This window comes from Phacochoerus africanus, chromosome 8, assembly GCF_016906955.1.
Source record: "Phacochoerus africanus isolate WHEZ1 chromosome 8, ROS_Pafr_v1, whole genome shotgun sequence".
NCBI lineage: Eukaryota > Metazoa > Chordata > Mammalia > Artiodactyla > Suidae > Phacochoerus > Phacochoerus africanus.
The window spans coordinates 154,814,997-154,840,202 of NC_062551.1; the positions used below are offsets into that span (position 1 = coordinate 154,814,997).

Here is a 25,206-nt window from a genome sequence, read left to right on the forward strand (position 1 = left end):
CTACATATGCCATATTCTAAGAATTGTGGATATAGTGGTAAGCCAGACAGGCAAGACAATAGATAGACACAAATAATTGGGCAAATTAATTTGAGTAACATTATGAAGCCCACTAACAAAGGATGCCATGGTACGAATGAACTGAAGGAGCAACTTGAGCTTGGGTGCTCAGGGAGGCTCCTGTAAGGAGGTGACCTATGGACTGAGTTGGCCAGATCCCCGGGGGCTTCAAGGCCCTGAGGAGACATGAAAAGTGCAATTCTCAGAGTAGGCAGGGACGTGGAGCAGAATCCCTAGCTTCCTGCGCTGTCCCATGTTGCTGGGACACTTCGTTTTTCTTTGGTGGATATTTTAAGTTCCTTTGCTTGAAACGGTGAGGTTAGATCGATCTCCTGCAGTGGAGCTATCTATTATTGGATTTTGAAGCATTTTAGAAAGCAGTCTAGTGGGAGGAGTCAGGAAAGAAGAAGCAGTAAGCTTTTAAGCAGAGCAGTTGATGTCAGGGTGCTTTGTGGATTTGCAAAACCCACAGGCTCTGGAGTTAGACGGGTCTGGGTGTGAATCCCAGCCTCACCACTTTTCCAGCTGCTGATCTTGGACAAAGGACAGCCCCTCACTGCTTCATTTTCCTTCGTCAAGTAACTGGGGGTAATAAGAGCTTTTATCCCATAGGCTGGTAATGAGGCTGAAATAAGATCGTGCATAAAAGTTGCTCCTAGCCATGGTGAGTGGCAAGAAGACATGGGGGGGGGGCAGTATCAGCCGTGATGGGTGTGATTACTCTCATTCTCATCTTTGTCTTTATTGTCATCATCACCGCTGTCTCTATTGTGTTGGGAGGCATTATTCCTCCCTCTATCTGCAGTGACTTTTTATGAAGGCTTTGCTTTCATTTGTTTAACAAATGACATTAGGCTGCTGTCCCTGAGATAGCAAGTCCCAGATTCTCATCTCGGCAATTGAGACCCCCTTTTATGTGTTTTTTAACCAGAGTCATTCCACCCTCCCTCCCGCTGTTAATAACTTCACTCTCACCGCTCACACCGCAGGATTCTCGCCCCCAGTCAGCCTCCATACGTTAGTTGAAGCAGGTTTCTGCACTTGGCATAGAATGTCCTCTTTCTTACCTGTAATAAAATACGCTGAGCCTCTGTACTGTGCCAGCTCTCAGGGTGGGTACTTTTCATCAGTCATTGCATGAATCCTCCCCTCTAAGAGGCACCTGAGACTAAATCCAGGGAGCTAGAAAGTAATGGAGGAGGATTGGGGGAAACTATGCAGATCCACTCAGTCCTGCAAGATGGGACTGGGGACCCAGTTCTCTGATCCAGGATTAGGTAACCACAGCCTCACGGGGCCTCAGTCCATGTTGTCCATTGTGGGAAGATAGAACCCAACTTCAGAAAGCAGTATAGTGGGAGGAGCCAGGAAAGAAGAAGCAGTAAGCTTTTAAGCAGAGCAGTTGACGTCAGGGTGCTTTATGGATTTGCAAAACCCACAGGCTCTGGAGTTAGAAGGGTCTGGGTGTGAATCCAGGTGAACCCAGGGCAGGGGGACACACCAGCAAGGCATTCTAAGAGACAAAGGCTCACAGTTCCCATTGTGGCTCGGCCGGTTAAGAACTTGATGTAGAGTCTGTGAGGATGTGGGTTCGATCCCTGGCCTCACTCAGTGGGTTAAGGTTCCGGCATTGCTGTGAGATGTGGTGGTGTCACAGACATGGCTCAGATCCCACATGCTGGCACCTACAGCTCCCATTGGACCCTTAGCCTGGGAACTTCCATATGCTGCATGTGTGGCCCTAAAAACAAAAAGGCAAAAGCTCTTGTCCTTTGTTGGCTCTAAGGCTTCTTAGCTTGTGAACCCTGTCCCAGACTCTCTCCTGGAAACCAGGCCTTGAAATCATTTTGTGCCAGCACTGAAGCAACCTCTCTGTTCATCTAACATGTCACGGGAGGCCTAGCCTTAGTTTCCTCATCTGCAAAATGGGGAGAGTCAGACACCTTCCTGGCAGGGCGATATGAGGAATAAAATGGATGTTGCATGTAAAAGACATTAGCACGCTCATAGCAAGCGTCCAAGTCAGTGGTGGTGATAAGTGAATCCCAGTCTTCCAACAACCAGCATGACCTCAGACAGTGACTTCACTTCCAGGTTCCTCAGTTTCCTCATCTCTAAGATGAGTGAATGGTGAATGCTGTATCATGAAGCCGTGAGAGTTAAACGAGGTATTTCTGTAAGTACTTAGGAGAGGGCTCAGGATGCCCGGTGGGCTCAATTGTCAGGAATCATGGAGCCCCTGTCTTCAAGATGATGTCCAAGCCGCCATCATCTTTTTTTTTTTTTTTTTGGCTTTTTAGGGCTGCGCATGGGGCATGTGGAAGTTCCCAGGCTCGGGGTCCAATCAGAGCTGCAGCTGCTGTCCACAGCCACAGCCACAGCCATAGCAACGTGAGATCCAAGCCAAGTCTGCGCCACAGCTCCCAGCAACACCGGATGCTTAACCCACTGGGCGAGGCCAGAGATTGAACCAGCATCCTCATGGATACTAGTCAGGTTCGTTACCACTGAGCAACAATAGGAACTCCAGAACAACACCGTTTGACCAGCACAAGGTGCTAAGATGCCTCCATGATGCAAAGAAGCAGGTGATGGGGAGCCACCTCTGTGAACCTCTGTCTCTCTGGTGTCCTCTGTGCTGCCCGTCCATTCCAGGATAAGCCAGGGAAGGAGCAGCCTGGACCTCGCCGTGCACTGGCAGAGCCGCTCCATGCACCCAGCTCTGTCTGCTCTTTGCATTGTCCCACCAGGCCTTTTCCCTTTTTCCTTTTCCCTCTGTAAATGGCATGAGTGAAGCCCCTCCACTCCCTCTCAGTTCTTGTCACTCCTTTCCTGAACCAGAAATGGGCTGCTTTATTTTGTCTGGGGAAGGGAGGCCTAGGAGGGATTTCTTAGGAAACTAAATTGCATGGTTTCTATAAATGCTTGTCTTTTTTTTTTCTTTCTTTTTTTCTTTGGTCTTTTGGTCTTTTGGTCTTTTTCAGGGCTGCACCTGTGGCACATGAAAGTTCCCAGACTAGGGGTCCAATCAGAGCTGTGGCCACTGTGCCAGAGCCACAGCAATACAGGATCCGAACCGTGTCTGCAACCTGTGCCACAGCTCACGGCAATGCCGGATCCTTAACCCACTGAGCGAGGCCAGGAATCGAACCCACATCCTCATGGTTCCTAGTTGGATTAATTAACCACTGAGCCACAAAGGGAACTCCTTTATTTATTTGCTTTTTTGTGTTTTGTCCTTTTTAGGGCCACACCCGCAACATATGGAAGCTCTCAGCCTAGGGATCTAATCAGAGCTGTAGCCACTGGCCTACACCTCAGCCACAGCAACGCTGGATCCAAGCTGCGTCTGCAACCTACACCACAGCTCATGGCTACCCTGGATCCTTAATCCACTGAGCAAGGCCAGGAATCAAACCCGAAACCTCTTGGTTCCTAGTCGGATTCGTTTCCACTGCGCCACATTGGGAATTCCGGGAACTCCTTTAAATGCTTGTCTTTATGCACAGAATGCAGGTACTTAGAACTTACCCACCTCTGTACTGGTCAAGGGCATCTCCCATGGGAGCCCTGTTAATCAGCCCGTACTTCCCCCTCAGGGCCTCCAGCACAGCACATTGCTATTGCTCATGCTCGGCTCCCCACCAGACCTTGAGCAGGAGGAGCAGGGGCCGTGTCTGGTTCAGTGGCATGTTTCTAGGTTTCATTACAGTGAATAATTTTGTCGAAGGAACAGATACATTCATAGAGAGGCGATGACTCATGTGGCCCCAAGAGTGTGTCCTGACGATGGCGAGGCTCCCCCAGGAGGCACACGTCCCTCCTCTGGGCCAGGACAGACTCAGCCCGGGTCCTTTTCTGCATCTCATCCTGTGTGCCAGAAGGAGAGGGATGCAGGTGAGAATCTTAACAATGCATCTGAGTCAGGCCTCCGTTCAGATCCTAACTCTTCCACTTCCCAAATGGGGAGTGCTGGGCCAGTTACAGGATCCTCTCAACTCCAGGAGAACTTCTCACAAGAGGAGAAGAAACAAGAACCGAAATAAATAAAAACTGAATACTGCTAGGTTTACCAGATACGGGACACTATTTTAAGTGTATTGAATATTATAACCTCCTTAATTAATCATTACAACCCCGGGAGGTTTAGGAACCAACCTTATGCTCTTTTTCCCGGGCGTGCACTTAGAGAGAGCAGACACCTTTATCCAAAATCACACAGCTAGTAAGTGGCAGAGCCAAGATTTGAACCGGGCAGCCTTGCTCCAGTGCCCATATTTCTAACTGCTGTACTTACTGCTTCTATCAAGATCATGCAAGAGCTTGGATGTATGATTCAGAAGGTCTTCTGGGGGCTGGACCCCAGATCTGCTGCTTGCTAGATGTGACTTTGGGCAGATGACTTAGCCTCTCTGAGCTGTGTAACTTCCATATTTTATCCTGAGGGTAATAAAACAGGTAATGAACAAGATAATACATGAGATAGAGCTTTAAAAGCTATGAAGCTCTCTATACCTCGAAGTATGAAGTGGATGTTAACTGTTTAGATGCCCAGGGGTCTTGAATGATGAAGTGAAGTGTTTGCCTTTTATGCTTTGGGCCTATAAAAACAATGAGATTTTTTTTTTTTTTCCCAAAACAGGGCAGGGTGGAGGTACAGAGGGGGAATGGGTGGATAGATGGATGCGTGGATGGATGGGTGGAAGGTGGATGGAGAGAGAGTTTATAAATAGTTTAGAAGACATGCTTCATGTATTCACTTAAAGGGAATGCGTAAGAAATATAGCATATTTTCATGGTCTTGATTTGGGGATTTGACAGTTGCGGGGGGGGGGGGGGGTCCAGTCCCAGGACTTGTACTTTCTAGTTATTTGAACTTAAGTCCGAAATGTCACCTCTCTGAGCCTCGGTGTCCTTATCTGTCAAAAAAAAGTGATAAGAAACCTTCCTCATTGGCTTGTGATGAGAATTAAATTGGATCCTATAGAAAGAGCCTCAGGCTGGTCAGAGGTGCTAAAACGTCACCCCTTTTCCCACTGGCTGAGCCTCTTGATGTTTCGTCTTTCAGCCACATGATCCGAAATTGCTAGATGCCTACTTTTTTTGAATTAATTTCCTCAAGTAGGGAGAGGGCGCTTGGAAGATGCCCTCCACGTTATCATCCTTTTGCTTACCTGCTGCAGGTGCAACTGGTGGGGGAAACCTTCCCTTCAGCAGGGGTCTTTGTTCTGCGGCAATTAAAGGCGCCTCGCTAATCCTTCTGCTTCCCAGATGCTCCTAGAGCCGGCTGTATTTTTAGCTCATCTCTTTTATATGCCTCACTTGGAAGACATCTTATTATTCATTTCAAAACTTGACAACTCCTATCACCTCCTCCCCCCCTCCCCTTTCCATTCTGATGCACAAAGGGAGAATGAAACGTAGCAGTCTCAAGCCAAGTTTTGCTTCTGCTTAGCTGAGACCAGAGATATGAGTTTCTTCTGGCTGCATCCTCTCCTGGACCCACTCTGGGAGTCAGCTCTGTGTCACGAGTACTTAGTCTTTATCCTTGTCTGCCTCATATTATCAGATATGCAATTATATACTGTATGCAGATGCACTCAAGGGTCCTGTGAATGCTCCTGTGTTGACACAAGCCAGGGGTGGCTGTCCAGTTCTGAGACCAGACTGAAAAGCACACAGAAGTGAATAACAGAGCAAGGAGGAACATTTCAACATTAAGTCACATCTTCAGCAAACATTTCAACATTAAGTCACATATTCAGCAAACACTTACTCAGCATTGACCCTGCACCAGGACATGTGCTAGATCATGGCATATATTTTGCATAAATAGAGAAGAGAAGATATTTCCTTATGGGACGTGCTTTGATGACTTTGAAATAACAAGGGCACATGTATTAAGTTCTTACTGTGCTCTGGGCTCACCCTGCCTTGTGTGTTGATTCAGAGAGTTCTCATAACAGCTCCAAGAGGTGGAGACAGTTATGCCTGGGATCCAGATTAGGAAGCCAAGTCACAGAAGGGATACATGCGTAGCCTGGGTGTCACAGCTCATGAATAGAGAGGCCCAGCCTAGACCTCTGCCTCCAGAGGTCTGGGCTCTTATCCACTGAGTCACACCCTCCCTGTTCTCCTCCACCCAGACTGCCTCCCCTCCAGGTCCATCATAAATGAGATCATGTATAACCCACTCAGCCCAGGGCCCCGGGCTTTGCACGGCAGGTAGAGATGGTCATTGCCTGAATGGTGTCAAACATAATCACAGGTGGGACATGCCTGTGGTGAGAACAGATTTTATCCTGGAACACCTGACAGTAGGACAAGGAGCTGAGCTGCTTTCCAGTTTGTGCAGAGCTGTCTGGGGGAAAGGGGGAGTAAGGGAGTGAAGGTGGTGATGAGTGGGGAGCAGGGACTGTATCATGTCAGGAGTAAAACATGATACCAACAGGAAATGGGGGTTAGTCCAGTGAAGCTCATCTGGGCTTGGTAACTGGTGCTTATCCAAGCTTAGGCACCAGCCTGCCACAGAGACTGGAAGCCTAGCCCTATCTTTCTTTAGGTGTTGGCAGGAACAGACAGATTCTTTTGGCAGCCTTGAGGTTTCTGAGGCAGGGACTTCAAGGGATGCTAGGGCCATTAGGGATGTGGCCTTGAACCATCAGAAGCAATGTTAGTGTTTGGTTTAAGTCTTTAAAGGCCAAGGTTGAGGTCTTGTGGAGCAGAGGACTTGGAGGAGACTGGCTAGGGTTTGGGCAGGGAGAGTCTGCGTCCATAGTTCCTTCTGTGTTCCATGGCTGGTCTCCGCAATCCTTGCACCAGTGGTCAAGCCACTGCTGTTCTTATCCTTATGCAGATTCATGAGTGGACAGCCAGAAGGGGAAAAGATAGGTGCACAGATAATAAGTCATTGAAAGTCTGGAGAGCACGTGTTTTGAACACAGGGGCAGCAGACAAGAGGCTCAGGGGCAAGGCGTCCTGGCAGCCAGTTCTTTGGTGGCTCAGCCCTGCGATCTCGGTAGAATCCTCAAAGTGACATGTCAGGTCCTGGCCTCTCCATCTCTCTAGCACATTCTGGAAATGTGCACAGAAGGGCTGTGCAGGTATCTCACACCCACACCCCTGAACGCCCAAACCCAGAACCTCACAGAATTGCTGAAGCCTCCTCTTCTGCTCTGGCTTGCCCATGCTGCTCTCTTTTCTTGTCTTGGTAGATCTTGGTAGCCCTTATCTTTGGTGAGTTAACCCCAGTGCCCCCTCTTCCCGTCATCCTGACTGGCAGAGTTAGCCACCCCTATTGTTCAGTCTCGGCATCTCTGAGAAGGCGCCACACTGGCCTGCGATTACCCAAGCCCGGGCTCTGTCCTCCACACCACATGCTTTCCCATGTGCCTTTCATATGCCCCTTGCACCCCCCAGCATCCAACTCACAGCAGGCCTCCAGCTCCTGCCTCCTGTGTGAGAATCCAGGTTGTTGAGCTCTGTGTCCAGTGTGCCCTCTGGCGCTCCCAGATCCCCCATCACTTATATCTGCCAGCCCCTGCCAGATGGCCACACAGTCCACACAGTGGCCTTCTGGGCTGGCATCTCTCAAACGGGCAAGCTGAGGTCTGGTGCAGTCCATGACATCCCCAAGAACGAAGAAAACAGTGGAGCCAAGGAATGTTCCAGACCCTTCCAACCCTAGCCCACAGGCCATTCTTACTCACGGATTTCACCATAAGGTGACAGAGAGCTGCGTGCTCTGAGGTTGGGAGCACATCCAGTTGTCTCCAGAAACTACCAGTGCAGCCGGTGAAATAGGCACGTTGCCATCATCGTCACCAGCACCGGCCATCCAGGTTTTTGTTTGTAAACCAGAACCCCTGCCATGTGTGGCTTGTGGATGGTGGGTGGGAGGCAGGGGTTAGGGGTGCATGAAGATGAGCTCCATCTTTGACTCCCAGACATTTTGCCAGGCTGTCCCCAGACCAGAGAGTCCCATGCTTTTCCAGCCAAGAGCAGAAGCCCCCTCTGCGGTCTGGCCAGGGCCCTCCCTTCCAGCAGGACTGCCAGGTTTACTTGAGCCATCTGTCACCCGTGAGCCACCCTCCTGATGCTTCAGCTGTGTATCCCCTGGGCTCCTGTCTTAATGGAACCCAGCTGGAAGGGGCTGCCATCCCCGTGTCCTCCTCCAGCCTGAAGAAGGACTCCGTTTGCAGCCTCCTCAAAGGGTCACCTGCCCTGAAGATGACTGGCAGAGTGCAGTAGAAAGCCGATGATAATTTCAACACCCCACCCCCAGCTTTTTTCTTAATTTTTTTTATGGTGGTTGATTTACAGTGTTCTGTCCATCTCTGCAGTATAGCAAAATGACGCAGTTCTGCATATGTAGACATTCTTTTTCTCCTATTCCTTCAGAAGCCAGTATCCCCTGGCCGCTGGCCTGTCTTCCCACACTGCCAGCACTTTCTGGGCTCTGCATCCCCAGCTGATTTCAGCGCCCTGTCTATGACATACTTTTTTAGCATCACTTCCATTTAGTTAACCCTCTGGGTGGAACATCTTAATCCCTACCACCCTCAAGAGTACTAAGTGTTACCTGGTCAGCTCCTACTAATCTAGTCCATTCAGGCCTCCATTCCTACCCTGCTCTTACCTTTATTATGGCATGAACACAGGACTTTCTTATTCACTCAGCAAATCATGACTGAGTCCCCATTAAGTGTCAGACCCTGCATTGGGTGCTGGGGAGGCTGTGGTGACCAGGACCTGCCATGGGGACTGCTTCCCTCATCTTCAGAGGCTAGCAAGGGACACAAATGCTAAGCAGATGATCATGCCTAGGAAGGAATAAAGACTGTGAAATGTGTTAGAAAGGAAGAAAATAGGGTAGTTTCCATTGTGGCTCAGCGGTTATGAACCCAACTGTTTATCTGTGAGGATGTGGGTTCGATCCCTGGACTTGCTCAGTGGGTTAAGGATCTGGTGTTGCCCTGAGCTGTGGTGTAGGTGGCAGATGCAGCTCAGATCCTGCTTTGCTGTGGTGTGGTGTAGGCCGGAAGCTGTAGCTGATTTGACCCCTAGCCTGGGAACATCCATGTGCTGCCATCTGAAAAAAGAAAAAGAAAGTGGGTTTCTTTGAAAACATTAAGCATGAGCACCAAAGGCCATGGCTTTCCAGAGACTGTGAGCTCCCCAGGGAAAGGATCCTGGGGAGCTGGTCACAGAGTTTCTAGATCCAGGGAGATACTCTGTCACTAGAGTTGAGTCACAGAGATAAGTCTGGGCTGGTTCCGCAGGAAGCCCTGAGGAACTGAGCCAGGCCCCCTAGAGCTGCCCTCACTTGAGTGCTGCTCCCTCTGAGCCTGGCACAGACATAGATGCCAGGGGGGAAGTGATACAAGAGCATCACTGCCTTTCAGGAGGCAACCTCATGCCCTAAAATGGGCAGGAAGCTGGCTGCCATGGCACCGACTTTTAGCACCAGCTCTGAACCTCACCCCTGACTTAACATTGATTGAACAAGTTGCTTAACCCCTCCTAGCCTCAGTTTTCTCATCGCTAACAGGAAAATGATAGAGCTGAGCATTAGAATGTATTAGTTTCTGTCCGTTGCGCCCTCAGAGACCCCAAGGTAAGTTGGAGGACATGGCTTCAGGATGGTGTTTGGCACGTTTTCAACAAAAGGGGCGATTTTACCATCATTTCTTTTACTGACAGTTCATTTTCGAAGGCAACCGCCTAACGAATCGCAGGGCCAAGTAGTATAAGAGAAACAGTTGATCCTGGTACTCAGAGAGCTCAACCCACCACCTCAGTGGTTTGGTGGTATATTCAGGAAAATGCCATACAGACATTAAATGGGAAATAATGGGAGAGACACCATTATAAATGGCACGGCCCTGCACCTCTTCCAGCTTCTGATTCACGTAGCGAGATCTGGCAGTAATAGGAAAGCTAAAGACTTTGCTGTCCTGCATCGAAAGGCAGAGTGGGAGTTGTTGTTGTGGTTCCGTGGGTTAAGAACCCGACAGAGTGTCCATAAGGATGGGCGTTTAATCCCTGGCCTCACTCCGTGGGTTAAGAATCTGGTTTTGCTGCGGCTGTGGTGTAGGCTGGCAGCTGCAGCTGTGATTCACCCCCAGCCCAAAATTTCTACATGCCTCAGGTGCAAGCATGAAAAAGAAAAAAAAAAAGTTAAAAAAAAACAACAACAAAGAAAAGCAGAGCAAAGCTGTCAGGGGTCCATCTCGCCCCTCCGTCCTTTTACAGATGGGAAAATTGAGTCTCACGAGGGAGCAGAGATGGACACTTCTGATTTTGTCCTTTCAGTACCTTAGTCTCTTGACAAAATCCTCAAAGGGATCTGGAGATAAAACTAAAGAGATTGCTGTATTTCTTTCCTGGGGATGCTGTGAATCAAATTACCACAATGGAGAGGTTTACATGGAAATTGATCGTCTCAAAGTTCTAGAGGCTAGAAGTCTGAGATCCAGGCTTTGGCAAGGTTGGCTCCTTCTGACCACTCTAGGGAGAGTCTGTCCCAGGCCTTGCTCCTGGTTTCTCGTGGTTTGGTGGGAGTGCTGGGTCTTGCTGGGCTTTGAGACACATCATCTGGATCTCCGGCTTCATGTCCCCAAGGCATTCAGTCCATGGGTCCGTGTCGAGATTTCTCCCCCTTTTATAAGGATCCTGGTCATAGTCTATTCTAACATGGCACAATTTTAACTAATCGCATCAGTAGTGACACTATTTCCAAATATGGTGGCATTCTGATTTCCTGACGTTTTAGGACTGTAGTTGACCTTTGAACAACATGGGTTTGAACGGTGTGGGTCCACTTGATTGCAGATGCAGATGTTTTTCAATAAATACGTCATGTAGTACACACAACCTATGGTTGGTTGAATCTGCTAGTGCAGAACTATGGATACGGAGGACTGACTGCAAAGTTATACATGGACTTTCTGCCACACAGGGGTGGGGGGATTGGGGAGTTGGTGCCCCTAAGCCTGACATCCGGTGAAGGGTCAACTCTATTTCCAAATAAGGTCCCATACTGAAGGACTGAACTCGAGGACCTCCACCTATGAATTTTGGGAGGGCACAGTTCAGTAGGTAGTAATGACAAATTAGGGAACAGAACCTTTGAACTGGAGAGGAACTAGTAAATGGCGCATTTATTAAGCATCACCAGGTGCCAGGCAGGGTACCAGACTCTTACTTCGTTCTCACCCCCAATTAGACGAGGACGTCAAGGTTCAGAGAAGCTAGCTAATTTGTCCAAGGTGGCAACGAGAAGTCCGTGCTAGATTTGGATGTCAGGTGCTGGTCTGTGTCTATCCAAAGTCGTGTGCTTCCTCAGCATCCACATGTCTTATTAAAATGGATCCTAGAAGCCCTATTCGCCACCACCACCTGCTCTCCACCTCAGGCTGTAAATGGAGACTCCAACCTTCTCCTTCCGCATGTCGCGTTCTTTCCATTGGCTCCATTTTTAAAGTCACATCGCTTTCTTCTAAGATGCTCTTTGGCACGCGAGACTCCCTTGTGACCAAGGCAGAGGTTAATTTCAGACTGGTTACAACACAAAAAGTAATTTTCCATTAAATATAATGACCTCGTTTCTGCAGTGACTTGTGGCAAAACATGCTGTTTCATTTCCATTCATTCACACTCATTTGCCTACTTGCTACAATAATTTTATGCCATACGCTAAAAGGTTGAAATCATTGGTTACATTGCTCAACACCTACAATGATTATTAGGATTCTTCATGCAGAAAGAAATAGAAATAAAAATAAGAATTTTAGAAGAATGCGAGTACACGCGGTTAAAGTACATCCAAAGCAGTATTCACATGCACAGGGGCTGCCTGGGGTCTGGAGCCAGCCCTACCTGGCAGCAATCCAGGGTCTCCCTTATCAGCATTGTGACCCCAGGTGAGTTCCTCAACCTCTCTGTGTCGCACTGACCTCCACAGTAAAAGGAGGGGAAGTAACATGTAAGGTTGTTGGGTGAATGAAATAAACGAGGCCTGCATATGTAGCATACCTGGCACGATGCCTAGCACGTCGTAGTCATGCTCTGGATAGTACCTTTTAAAAATATATATAGTGAAAATTAAATCTGAACCCTTACACATATTTTGGAGACTCTTTCAAATTTGGGATGTGTTTTTCCCTGGCGTTTCAGAAGCGCAAAATCGTTCCCATATTTATTCAACCTGAACCTTTAAAAAATGTTGACAAGAGACCCACAACTGGCTGATGTTTATTTATGCCGGCCTTGGGAACGTAAAAAGGAACAAAGAAAACTGGCGGCTCTTAACTCTGAGTCCTTCTCAATGTGCCGATTGACCCCTTGTGTTTTGGACCAATGGTTGCCTGAGGTGGACTTTACAAAGGCCTTTTGTCTGCAGCCTACTTTCAATTAAGTCACTCAAGTGTTTGGTGCCTTGGTTTCGCCTGTGGTCAGAGAGAGGAAAAGGGAATGAGAGGTAGAGAAAGGAGCAGGCTAATATTTAGGTTTTGTCTCCAACAAAATGTTCAACCAAAAAGCCCATTTCACCATTTGCTGTGTTTCCTTTCTCTGTCTCTTTTTCTCTAGCTGGGTTAAGAGATCAATAGACAAATAGATAGGTGGAGAATAAATCGCTGCATTAGGTGTGCTCATTGCTACTTGGGGTTTCATTGCTTCTAGTCTCTTTCTGCAAACAGTGCTAGAAATACACTTTTTAAATGATGGGTTCATATGGATGTGTTCAATTCAAATGTACAATGATTGGGTTATGCTTAACTTTTCCACGTGGATCTCATTTTTCTTTCCCTGAACATCTTGCTTTCTAATAGCAGTGTATTTCTGTATTTGTGTTATCCTAATATATACCCAAAGCAATTACAAAATTGCAATTCCAATACAGATTACTACCAACAGTAAACCAGACATAGACTTGAGTGTCAATGAGATTTACTAAAATCCCATGCCAGCCTGATATTCCCTGGGCAAGTCACTTCTTTCCAAGCCTGATTCCTCCTAAGATAGGATAATGATAGTCGCTGTATCGTTCAGAAATCTTTTGGTTGCAAATAAGATAAAATTCACCTCAGCCTTTTTTTTTTTTTTTTTGGTCTTTTTGTCTTTTCTAGGGCCGCACTTGCGGCACATGGAGACTCCCAGGCTAGGGGTCTAATCGGAGCTGTAGCCGCTGGCCTACGCCAGAGCCACAGCAACTCGGGATCCAAGCCGCGTCTGCAACCCACACCACAGCTCAAAGCAATGCCAGATCCTTAACCCACTGAGTGAGGCCGGGAATCGAACCCTTAATGGTTCCTAGTCGCTCAGTTAACCACTGAGCCATGACGGGAACTCCAAACTTACCTCAGTCTTAAGGAACAAAACTAATTCAGTGATCATATAACTGAACACTGCAGGGTTAAATTTCCCAGGATGGTGAGATCCAGGTTGTTAGGTGGCATCATAACCTTTGAAACTCCCTCTCTCCACTCTTCTCTTTACCCAGGAGACTTTATCACCACCCTTTGGTTATTCCAAAGACTATTATCCTATGAGCTCTAAAGAAGGCCTGACCTGAGCTTAACCACATTTGGTGATTGGACACTGTGTTCCATAGTCGTTGGCTCTTAAACTCAGTTTCCTGGGAAAAGATCCAAAGTCTTAAGAGCCTGCTGTCTATGGGTACCCTGCTAGATACCTTAAGTCATCTTCTTCCCACCCTTATAAGGGAAGGATTCTTCCCATTGTACAAATGAAGAAACCGAGGCTCAGTGAGATAAGGTGACGTGCCCATGGCCACAGAGGTGAGATCCAAATCCTTCCATCATGCTATATGCCTTATGGAAACGGGCATAGGATAATGTAATATACAAGTCCTCTGAGCATCGGGTGAAAGAGGAGCCCCCGACTTACACACACATGGTTATCACCAGCTTTTGAGAGCTCAGACTGCCCCTTCTTTATCTCAGTATTTCCAGCACCTGGTGTATCCTAGAAGCAAAGGGCTTTTAGGGCATGAATATGAATTAGATGAGAAGAGGACAGCTTGTCCAACTCACTGCCGATGGTGATTATGCGGTAGCACATTCCTGCTCGTGGGATGTGGTGTTCTGATTGAGCCCCACAGAAGCTACTTTCCTATTGAAGGTGGTTTTCACTTCTCCTGAGTGGAAACCTGCTTCCTTGTCACTTTGGTGATTGCTAATTGATGAAGCACACCTGGCTCCACTTTGCCCGTTAGATAAATGTGAGCCTCAATCATAGGTCTAGAATGCTCTTAGCTAGTTAACTAGTTCCTCTCCCTATTTTTAGGCAAGAACTTGACTCGCACAGTTCCAGAGCTGTGTGTTTATAGCATATGTTTAGAGAGTTACTAAGAAGAAGCTGTCTTTTATAGCTGTTGTCTTGTTGGAAAGTTTCAAAAGAAGTGTCAAAAGCAAAACAGGACATGCGTATTTACTGAGTCCAACCTCCTTATTTTAACAGCTGAGGGAATGAAGTGTTAGAGAAACACAAGTAGAGCCAGTAGGGTTGGGGTGGGGGGGTGTTGTTCAAGAAGAGACTTGGACTCAAGATTTTACTGACAGATTCTTCATTCAGATTATTCATTTGAAAATGAAAATGGGTACTGATAACCTCATAGAGACAGAAAGTAGAATGTGGTTTCCAGAGGCTGGAAGAGAAGGGGCTTGGGGACTTCATGTTCAATGGTACAGATGGCCATTTGGGAAGATGAAGTTCTAGAAATGGATGGTGGTGATGGGAGCAGAGCGATGTGAATGCACTCAGTGCCACAGAACCATACACTGAATAATGGTTAATGTTATGTTGTGTATGTTTTCCCACAATAAAAACATATAGATACGAAGTCCTTACTGTATGTCAGGCACGGAGCTTTGATGCACAGGATAAAGAGTTGAGGGAAAAAAGATATTGTTGTTGCCATCCTGGTGCTGATTGTGTGTGTGTGTGTGTGTGTGTGTGTGAGAGAGAGAGAGAGACAGACTGAAGAGTTTTCCCACGCTTTTGTCAACACTGGGTATTATCTTTTTTTTTTTTTTTTGTAATTGCAGTGGGGGAAAATGGGATCTCATGAATTATATCTGGTATAGTTTATATGAATCAATTTAATATTTCCATCAACCTTTGGGATTCTGTATCATTCTTTATGTTATATAAGAAGAGAAGGCGCCGAAAGTTAGAGGGATGTGGTCAGTGAGAGAGCCTGAGTTTGGTTTGTCTTCTCTCTGGCTCCTGAGTCCATATTCTCCTGTTAGCATGTTAACTCTTCAGCTAAGGACAAAGATCTTTGGAAATTTGGTCTTGTCCTTGAGTAAAGCATTCTAAAAGATTTCAGGATAGCAACTTAGGGAAGATTTCACTCTGACCCTCTCCATTGAGCATATGATGATGGGGTTCCTGGGGGCTGGTACAGAGGTTGCCTCCGAGCCTTGCTGGCACTGCCATGCAGCAAATGCATCCAAAAATATGTTAGAAAAGAGAAAGGCCTTTATAATGAGCCTGGGCCTCTCTTTGTCTTGTGAGGTTTTAACTACTGTAATTGCCTATAGTGTGAAGTAGTGTATTTTTCATGTATCTATTTTTATTCTGTGTCTATCTGCATATCTGCTTTTTTTGTTTTGTTTTGATTTTTTTTTTTTGTTAACTCACTTGAATCCTGGTGGGTATTTTTCCTGTATTGCCTCAGGAAAGCACACACTCTCATACGCACACATACACACACACAATACTAATATGAAGGCTAAATAGGGTACAATTTATGCTTTAAAAAAAGCTAATGGTGAAGTCTGAGCAGATGACTTTCTAATCCATACTGTATTTAATTGGCTGTATTGAACCATACTACAAATTAAGTCTTCTCTGTAATTTATTCTGTCAGACGATAACCCTGCAAACAATTTGATACTTCATTTAAACATTGGTAAATGGCTCATGGAAATGCTAAGGGGAAAAAAAAATGGTGAGCAGAGAAGAAACCCTCTGTTTACAGAATGAATCCTGTGTGAAACGTCGTGAATTAACCTGCTTCAGTCCATCAATGAGCATTTATTGAGCAACTACCTTGTGTGCATATGTCTCAAGATGACTTGGTTCTTCCCTCCTTCATTAACTCATCAAACCTTATTTAGCATTTATTGTTCAAAAGGAACAGTATTAGGAGCTGGGCTAAGACTAAAGAGAACCGGATGTGGATCTTTCTTTCAAGGAGCGAACATCCCCAAAGCGGAGAGAAAACACAGGCACAGATTCTCCCCATGCCCTGTTCTTAGGACCTAGAGGCCTTTGCATGTGCCGTTCTTTCTGCCTAGAATGCGCTCCCCCCCGCCCCCGCCCGATTTTCTGGGGACTCCCTCTTTATCCTTCAAGGCTCCATCTAAGATCAGCTCCTTTGTCAAGTCTTCCCTGATGCCCCTCCCCACTCCTGCTCTGAGCCTCCGTAGCCCCCAATGCACAGCTTAAACATAAAGCTTGTCTTATTATATTGTGGTGGTTAGTTTCTTGGCCTGCCTTTTCTATGAGATCAGCAAGGACCTGAAGAAGGGACTGTGTTTCAATGGTCTGGGTAGATGTAGCACTTCGCACGAGACCTGGAACAAAACAGGCGCTCAAGAAACACAGATGGTGTGAATAACTACATGTGTGGATAAATGTGTGACAAAAGTAACAAGTGCGAAACATCTCAGAAGAAAAATACAACCCAAAGAGATCTAAGATGGGAATCCTTACGCAAGGAAATAGGGGAGTCGGGAAGATTCCCTAGATGAGCATCGTATGGCAGCTGGGCCTTGAAGCAGAGGTGTGGTGCAGTCAGGGGGCGTTGAGGAAATACAGGTCAGGGGATGAAGAGGGCAATTGGCAGAGAAAACAATATGGGTGATGGTGGCACCGGGATGGGAATGTAAGGAACTCAAGGTGGGATCATGAACCCTTCAGATTAGTTTCACCCGAGGGAGGAAAGTCAAACTGCATTGGGGGGCAGGTATTTTATTTTTTATTTTTGTTTTTTTGGTTTTTTTTAGGACATGGAGGTTCCCAGGCTAGAGGTTGAATCAGAGCTACAGCTGCTGGCCTACACCGCAGCCATAGCAACACAGGATCCGATCCACATCTGCAACCTACACCACAGCTCATGGCAACTTCAGATCCTTAACCCACTGAGCGAGGCCAGGAATCAAACCTGCAACCTCATGGTTCCTGCTCGGATTTGTTTCCACCGTGCCACAACGGGATAGGGGAGGTTAATCTCTGAATCGTCCTTGGAATGCTTCGGTGACAAGTTTCAGCCACCCTGTAAAGAAGAGGGCTTAGAACAGGAGTAAATGAAGCTGTGGTAGAAGTAGAAAGATAGGGTATCCTAGAAGACTCTCTTTTTAAAACCAAATGTCTGCTTTGACTTCTGGCCGTGCTTTAAGATGTAGACCAAGTTTTTCCAAGACAGCAACTATTTTCCAAAGGCTGTGTGGAGGGACAACAGAATCCGCCCTTCCTCTACTCTCTCCCTCCCCTCCCTGGTCCAGTATTCTCTCCAGGACATCCCTGGATGCCCCAGGAACTCCCCACAGAAACACTCCTGGGAGGAAACAGCCCTTTTCTTCTGGGACCAAGGGCTTCACCCTTACCTTTCTGGCTGTTCAGTAGATATTGCAGGTGGCCAAGCTCCCGAGAGTGACCTTTCGGACTATGCTGTGCTGCCCTGACCTTTTTCTTTGAGGTCCTTAGAGCTGGCCTTGACCCCAGACCTTCTGCCTTACGACCCTTTTTAACCTCAGAATCCTGCTGGAACCCAAAAGAGCCTCTGCTCTACCTCCTTACCCAGCTCCCCTTCCTCATCCCAGCTTGTCAGGGATCATTGTTTTGTTGATGGTCCAGGGAGTCAAGAGTCTAAAGGAAAGAGACCTTGGTTCTTTTGATCTTGTTTCCTCCTTTCAACGCTTTGTCATCCTGAGTAGGGAGAGTGAGGCCTGGGTTAAGGTTTGATCCAGCCAGAGCACTGTGTGACCCTCGATTCTTTCATGGATAAATGCAGAGTTGAACTATATGATGTTTAAGTTTTCTCTGGCTCCAACCGTCTTTGACTGTGCTGATAAAACCTGCACTTCAAGGCAGGGAGCAGTTTGGAGGCTCACCGAACGTGTATTTGCAAGGGCCTCTGAGCTGCCAAAATGAAGGTGATAACATGGGATTAGGAAGATTCTAATATATTTGTATTTGCAAGCATCTGTATTGTGTGTGCTTGATTAAGGTTGGAGAAATGGGAGACATATGCCGTCACTGCATGTTCGTTTCCAAATGAATGAGCCACTTTCAGAGCAATCCTTTGTAACATGTCATAAAATTAACTATGGGAAAAGATACTGCTACAAATATTTTTAAGCACTTCACGCACACATAGCTGCACTCCGCCAGGCAATATTAGGTATCATCAGGCATTAAAAATGTTTTGATTTTAAAACACTTAATGAGGATTCCCAGATAAATTAAAACATCTCCATCTGCTGTCTTGCATAGGAGGTGATATTTTACCATTGCACAATCATCTCCAAATCTAATTCCACCAGGAAGACTTCTAATCGCAGTTTAATTTTAGAGCAATATTCCACTTGGCAATCAATAAAGTACTGTCGTCAAACTTTGACTTAATAGGAGGTGTGGATCACATTCTTCCCGTTCTGCAGAGAAAGAATTATTTGCAGGAAGGGGAGAGATGGAGGAAGCCTTTGTCTCCCACTTTCCCTGCTGCACATCATTCAAGCTCACAAAAGCCTCTAAATCAATACCCCCACATTTCGTGAATATAAACCTCATCAATTTTACATCATTAACACCACGGAAAAACTACTGCTCTCTGAGCAGTTTTTCTCTGCTGGCAAAATATGTCCCCTTCATACAACAGGAACAAACGGGTCCTGATAATTTCACAAACAAACACATTCTTCTTCACCAACGTTGGGTCAGAATCCACTAGAATTACACCATAGTCTTATGGCCACTTAAGGGGCTAGGATGACTGGGCAATGATACCAGCTTCCAAGCATGATGTCCAGGAGACAGTGGGCAACCTGGACAGGCATAAAGCCAAAGGGAGGGTCCCTAGAGTAGTAAAGAGGTGAGTGAATACCCAGCCTCTTTGCTGGAAGGTGAAGGTGCGGCAGCACATTCTCTTGCAGAAATGACTCCTAAGGTCTGAAGCCTGGGAAAATGGCATCAGGCTGGGGATGGACGTTTTGGAAGGTCAGGGCCAAATGTCCAGAACCAAGGGGATGGTCAGCATGAAAAGCAGGTGCCTGCTATCCTAGAGGCTGGCTGTGTGATATGAGATCCAAATGGCTAAAGGATTGGGAGCTGAAATGAGAGAAAAATATACTCCAGTGGTTCCCAGTGTTTTCATAACCAAATTCCCCTGTGTTACATTTCTCCCTCCCTCCATGGACTCAGCAACATGGGAGACTTTGTTCACACACACACAATCATTTATAATTATTCACTTTCCTATATGGATTATTTGAACCCAGCACTAATTGCCAAAGAGAATCTGCTCTAAGGAATACAACAGCGGTAACCTGATGCCATGCTAAATGAACTCGGCTTTTTCATTGGTGTGACCCATGAAAGATATTGTCTTATTAGGGATATTTTTTCCTTTTTAGGGCCTCACCTGCAGCATATGAAATTTCCCAGACTAGGGGTCAAATTGGAGCCGCAGCTTCCAGCCTACGCCACAGCAACACCAGATCCAAACTGTATCTGCCACCTACCCTGCAGCTTGTGGCAATGCTGGTTCCTTAATGTGCTGAGCAAGGCCAGAGATCAAACCTGCATCCACACACTCACAGCATGGGATCCTTAACCCACGGAGCCGCAATGGGAGCTCCTTATCGGAAATAATTATAAATTTCTGTTCAGCTCTTTGAAACATTTGAAATAGCCTGGAACCTGTTTGGGGACTTTTAATGACCCCAGTAGATCCAGGGCTCTGGGTTAGGAGCCATTGTTCTGTTCAAAGTTCTCCTTTGAAAAAGAAACAGAGATCCAGAGACATACAGTGAGTGCCTTGTGTTCGCATAGTGGCTAGAATTCAAGCTTCTTGACTCTCAGTGTAATGAAAAGGTCCTTTGTCAAGACTGGAAGCACATCATACAATGCCGGGATACACACATGCCTTTACAGAAGACTGTTAAGTGGGGATTGCTTTTGGTACATTTACTCTAGAAAAATGGCCGTAAAGATCACCATCCCTCAGCAGGAGAGAGAACATGATTTGTTGAAGTTTGGATAATCAAGGCCGGGAGGTCAGTTTTAAAAGATGGTTGAGTTACTGATCAGCAACCCCAGTTAAGTCCAACAGCTCTGGTCGGTTTAGTCCAACAGCTGTGCACAGGGCAAGGTGCTATGATGGCAGTGATGAAGGGGACAGAGTGTGGTGGAAAGACTGGGATTTAGGCAAGTATATCAGAGAAGGGAGGTCTGTGAAAGCTGGAGCCCAGGAAGGAATCCACCAGGAGTTTTTGTATCATATCGCGAGAGATAGAAGTTCTAGGGAGACAAGAGGGAGGAATCCCATCTGCAGGGAAGAGAAGGCAGGCCTTGCTGAGGGGGTTTCACAGAGCTGGTGCTATTTCATGTGGCCTTTGCAAGAGGAATAAAGTTTAGGCAAGTGGATAAAAGAATAAGCATTGCAGGGGTTCTGGTGGTGGCTCATGGGAACGAATCCAACTAGTATCCATGAGGATGTGGGTTCAATCCCTGGCCTCGCTCAGGGGCTTTAAGGATCCAGCATTGCAGTGAGTGTGGTGTAGGTTGTGGACGTGGCTCGGATCCTGCATTGCTGTGGCAGCTGCAGCTCCAATTATTCAACGTCTAGCCTGGGAACTTCTATGTGCATAGGGTTCAGCCCTAAAAGCCTTTAAAAAAAAAAAAAAAAGATGAGTAGTGCAGACATAGGGACCACCCCATGACAAGCCTCAGAGATGTTGTTCTAACCAAAATGGTGACCTTGGACAAAATAGAGAAGGATGTTGGACCCTCCAGTTACTCTGTCACCACCTGTTGGAAAATTGTTATGATCGGTCACATCTACGGTTCTCTGAGTGTGGATGGCGCCCCCTGCAGTTGTACAGTTGTTCAGTGGGGCAAGCAGAGGCCCTGGATATGTGAGGATACTAAGTATCAATCCAGAACTCAGACTGCTGCTGTGTCCTGGGGAAAATGTAGCAGGAGCCTACATCCCTGAAAGAGGCTGGCCCGCCCTGACAAGCAGAAGGAAGCCTCCATCGCAGATGCTCATTCAGCATCTGAGCAGTCCTGTTTATCTCCCTGGTCACAGCATCTAGACCGTGGAAGGAAGCCTCCATTTCTCAAGGGCAGGCACAGCTCTTTTTCCTTCCATCTGGACCAAACAGCTTTTCCAAAGCCCTCCGGGCTTGTTCACACGTAGCTGAAACCCATCTCTTATTGATCAACAGCTCAGAGGGAAAGGCCCCTGAAATCAGCTCTTCCTTTTTGTCTCTTCTGATAGGCTCTTCAGCATCATCATGCTGTTCACGAAATTTCCTACATCGCCAAGGACATCACAGATCACCGGGCCTTTGGATACGTTTGTGGGAAGGAAGGGAATCACAGATTTGTGGCCATAAAAACAGCCCAGGCGGTGAGTAACCACCCAAGGAGGTTGCCTTTCCCTGGGCCTATTACGGGGCTGCACCGTCACCCTGCTGGTCTTCGGAGGTCTGCCCTGACCTATGACTAAGCCACACTGGTGCCCAGCTTCTCTTCTAGAAAAGATAAACAGCCTCGGAGCAAAGCGACACGCTCATGCCCATCCAGGGGTGGTGGTGGTTTTTTTTCTAATGGATATTTCGTAATGACTAATTATTTTCCTTTCTGATTAAGCCGGATGGAAGCATAGTACACAAATAAGTTTCCTTGTGTTCATAGCCTCATTTAAAAAGAAAATAAAAGAAAACAAATAGCTGTTTTGCATAAGGCCTACCCTAATTTTATTGTATTCGAAATTACTAATAAATAAAAACAGTGCCTTTTATGCTTAAGATTATTATGAATTTGCAAATAGAATTAGTTGCAGAAATGAACTTTAGCCTAGATGCAATTTGCTAAACCAGTATAAACAAGGTAGAATTAATTAAAGCTGGAATGCTTTCAGTTTAATGGAAAAAGGAAGGGCTGCGGGTAACCATCCCCCTATTAATGTACTTTGCATCCTTTTACTCCAGGCTGAACCTGTTATTCTGGACCTAAGAGATCTCTTTCAACTTATTTATGAATTGAAGCAAAGAGAAGAATTGGAAAAAAAGGCACAAAAGGATAAGCAGTGCGAACAAGCGGTGTATCAGGTATACCTGTGCGTTCATCCTGGCACTGGAGATGACGGGGCTTAAAATAAACAGATGTGAAACCTGACAGTCAAGGCTTCTCCTCCTGCTGCCAAGTAGAAATAAACACAGATGAAAGGTTCCCATGTAAATTACAGGCAGCGGAAGCAAGCCTTTAGAGATGATCCCTTACTCTCCGAGATGCTAGACCTGTAAGAGAAAGTGGAGTCTTGAATCCAGGGGACGATTTCAGGGAAGAAGAACAAGGAAACTCAATTGCCTTTGCTCTTGTTAGCTATGCCGATGGGGTGACTGCAAGGGTTTTCATCTTTTTTCTGCCTGTTTTCTGCTTTAATGACCCACCAGGCTGTCCTCCCCAGAGCTGGTTGCTTCACTGTCCTGTAATTTCTGAATACAGTCTCACATCTCTCCCTTTATATCCTCTGCTTTTTGCCCTCCCTTCCCTCACTCTGCTGTAGACAATTCTGGAAGAGGATGTTGAAGATCCCGTATACCAGGTAATTTCTGAAACTGGTCGGGGTGTGAGGGGTCAGGAATGGCCAGGCCCGTGGCATAGACATGCTCATCAGAGACCCGAAGAAGCCACTGGCTGCGGGGCCTGGAGAAGGACCAAGATTATTTCTGAGGGTGAGGGCTGCCAACCTCTCCAGGAGGGAATTTCCATAAAAACTAGCAGAAGTTTGGCCGCCATCAGTAGCATGGGATTTGGAAATAGGCTTCTCCCTTCCTGCCCCTGCCTCAGCCCGCTCCACAATCTGTAGAAGTTTGATCCCAGAGCCGAATGTTCGCAAGAGTCTCTTGAATATTCTGAGTTCATTAGAGAGACTGTGAATAATGAGGTGGCTGCAACGAGTTAAGCAGCAGAGATGGAGATTGACGTTCATGCCGACGATGGTTGGTGAGCTTGAGAAGGGCCATGAGAAGGCTGTCTGGCCCCCGATGGGCCAGAAGTGGAATCAGACCCCCAATATAATGCCCTGGCTCAGGCCACAAGGGTGGTAGTGTTAGGGTGAGGGAGGGGGCATCCCAAAGACATGCCTGCCTGTAGCTTTCTCTGCTCGCTCTTCAAGGCTGCAGCCAAAGTGTAGGGACAGAGATGGCTTCTTTGGGTTCAAGTATATGCTCTGCTTAACGTGGATGCAGAAGAGGGACGAGGAGGCTGCTTTTCCCTCGTTGCTGATGCCTAAAGAGAGAAGCAGCCAAACGTTCCACCCCAAAAGACAACCAGAACCCTAACGTTTCAAACTGGGACACTCACAGGTTATATGTGTGTGTGTCACACGTGCATGCTGCGCAAATGTGCAGGAAAGCTGCGACCGCTATGACAAAACAGAAAATGATATGGATCAAAAGTAATTTAATCTGAATCACTTGAAGGAGAAGCTATGCCCAGCCTGGATGGCAAACCAAAGTCAAAGGTGCCCTTGATGGCAGGCCTTGCTTTAGAAGGCTGGGGGCATGGCTGGTCTCTCATAGGAGCTCAGCCCCCTGACCCAAGGCGGGGGAGTGGGGGATGGTGCCCTTTTTGAAATGGCCCCCGTCCTTTAGAGTCTGAAATGTGCATGGAAAAGTTGATTTCAGTATTGAAAACAGAGAATGTAAAAAGTGATATTCATGAGATGAAGGAATTGGAGCCTCTGGGCACATCAGAATTGGCTTAGGTTCCCTGGCCTTAGGGAGCAAAATCCATTGTCACCCAAGATTTACAAAATTGGGATCCCAGGAGACATCCACCCCACTTAGCAGTGCCCACACACGCTGACGCAGTGGAGGTAAATGCCACTGAATGAGGAGGGTATATCTCCAGAAAGATCTGCAGGAATCTCTGCAGTCATCGCTAAAGGACTGGCCATCAGACCATCGCAGTTTTCCTTAGAAGAGGCAGGAACGTTCCAGACCATTTGGAATATCAGTAATCCACTTGTCTCTTGAGGGTGTTTGCTCCTGTGCCTATTTCTTTAATGCTTACTGCGATGTGTATCCTGAATTCCAAATGCTTTTTTTTTTTCCCTCTTTCTTTTTCCCCTCTGACTTTTCTTCTCTGGCCGCTCCTGTAATAGTACATTGTGTTTGAGGCTGGACACGAGCCAATCCGTGATCCCGAAACGGAAGAAAACATTTATCAGGTATCAAACCACTTCCCCCTCCTACCTTTGCATCTCCCCCTGTAAATGCACTGAAGGGCTGAGGAACCGAGGGCTCTCTCCTCACACACACCATCCACGTTGCTCTTTGGGTCATTCCCGGCTTGATGAAATACCTTCGCGTGAATTCTAGGTCCCTGCCATTGACCAGTAGTGTTCATGCCTTACTGTTGAAGTGTTTAATGGTCAGCCAACATTTGGATTTCTAATGGATCTTAACGATTTGCAGGTGACTCAGAAATGAAACATTCCATTTCACTAAGAAGTGATCCATTGGAGGGCCATTGTCTAGAATATAATAGGGTTGTTCGTATTTCAAAAGAATGTACTGTCAAATTTCCTTTTTAAAAAAGTCAACTACACTGTGAAGGCCAAATTCCAAAATGCTATTTGGAGACAACACTGGGAGTATTAACTGAATCAAAGACAGTTTAGCTAAAAGGTTTACCCCTTCCAAAGGGAAGGTAAATTAATAGTCTCAGAAGTCTGCTTACGTGAAGAACCTTGAACACACTTTTTAAAATATATTTTCCTGATGCATAGTTCATTTACAATGTTAATTTCTGCTGTACAGCAAAGTGATTCTGTTACACATGTATATATATTCTTTTCATATTCTTTTCTGTCGTGGT

General features: G+C 46.6%; 1 protein-coding gene across 6 annotated transcripts in view; it reads left to right on the forward strand.

Moving 5' to 3' along the window:
* The window catches only part of DAB1 (DAB adaptor protein 1), a 1,219,211-nt gene that overhangs the window by 1,122,539 nt on the left and 71,466 nt on the right, over positions 1-25,206 (forward strand). For 4 of the 6 annotated variants that reach the window (XM_047788898.1, XM_047788901.1, XM_047788903.1 and 1 more), the window contains 3 exons: positions 21,596-21,727; positions 22,311-22,430; positions 24,491-24,556. In XM_047788898.1, the coding sequence (XP_047644854.1) occupies positions 21,596-21,727; positions 22,311-22,430; positions 24,491-24,556 (318 nt within the window). The remainder of the gene's footprint in view (positions 1-21,595; positions 21,728-22,310; positions 22,431-24,490; positions 24,557-25,206) is intronic. The other 2 variants (XM_047788902.1, XM_047788904.1) reach the window with 1 other exon arrangement.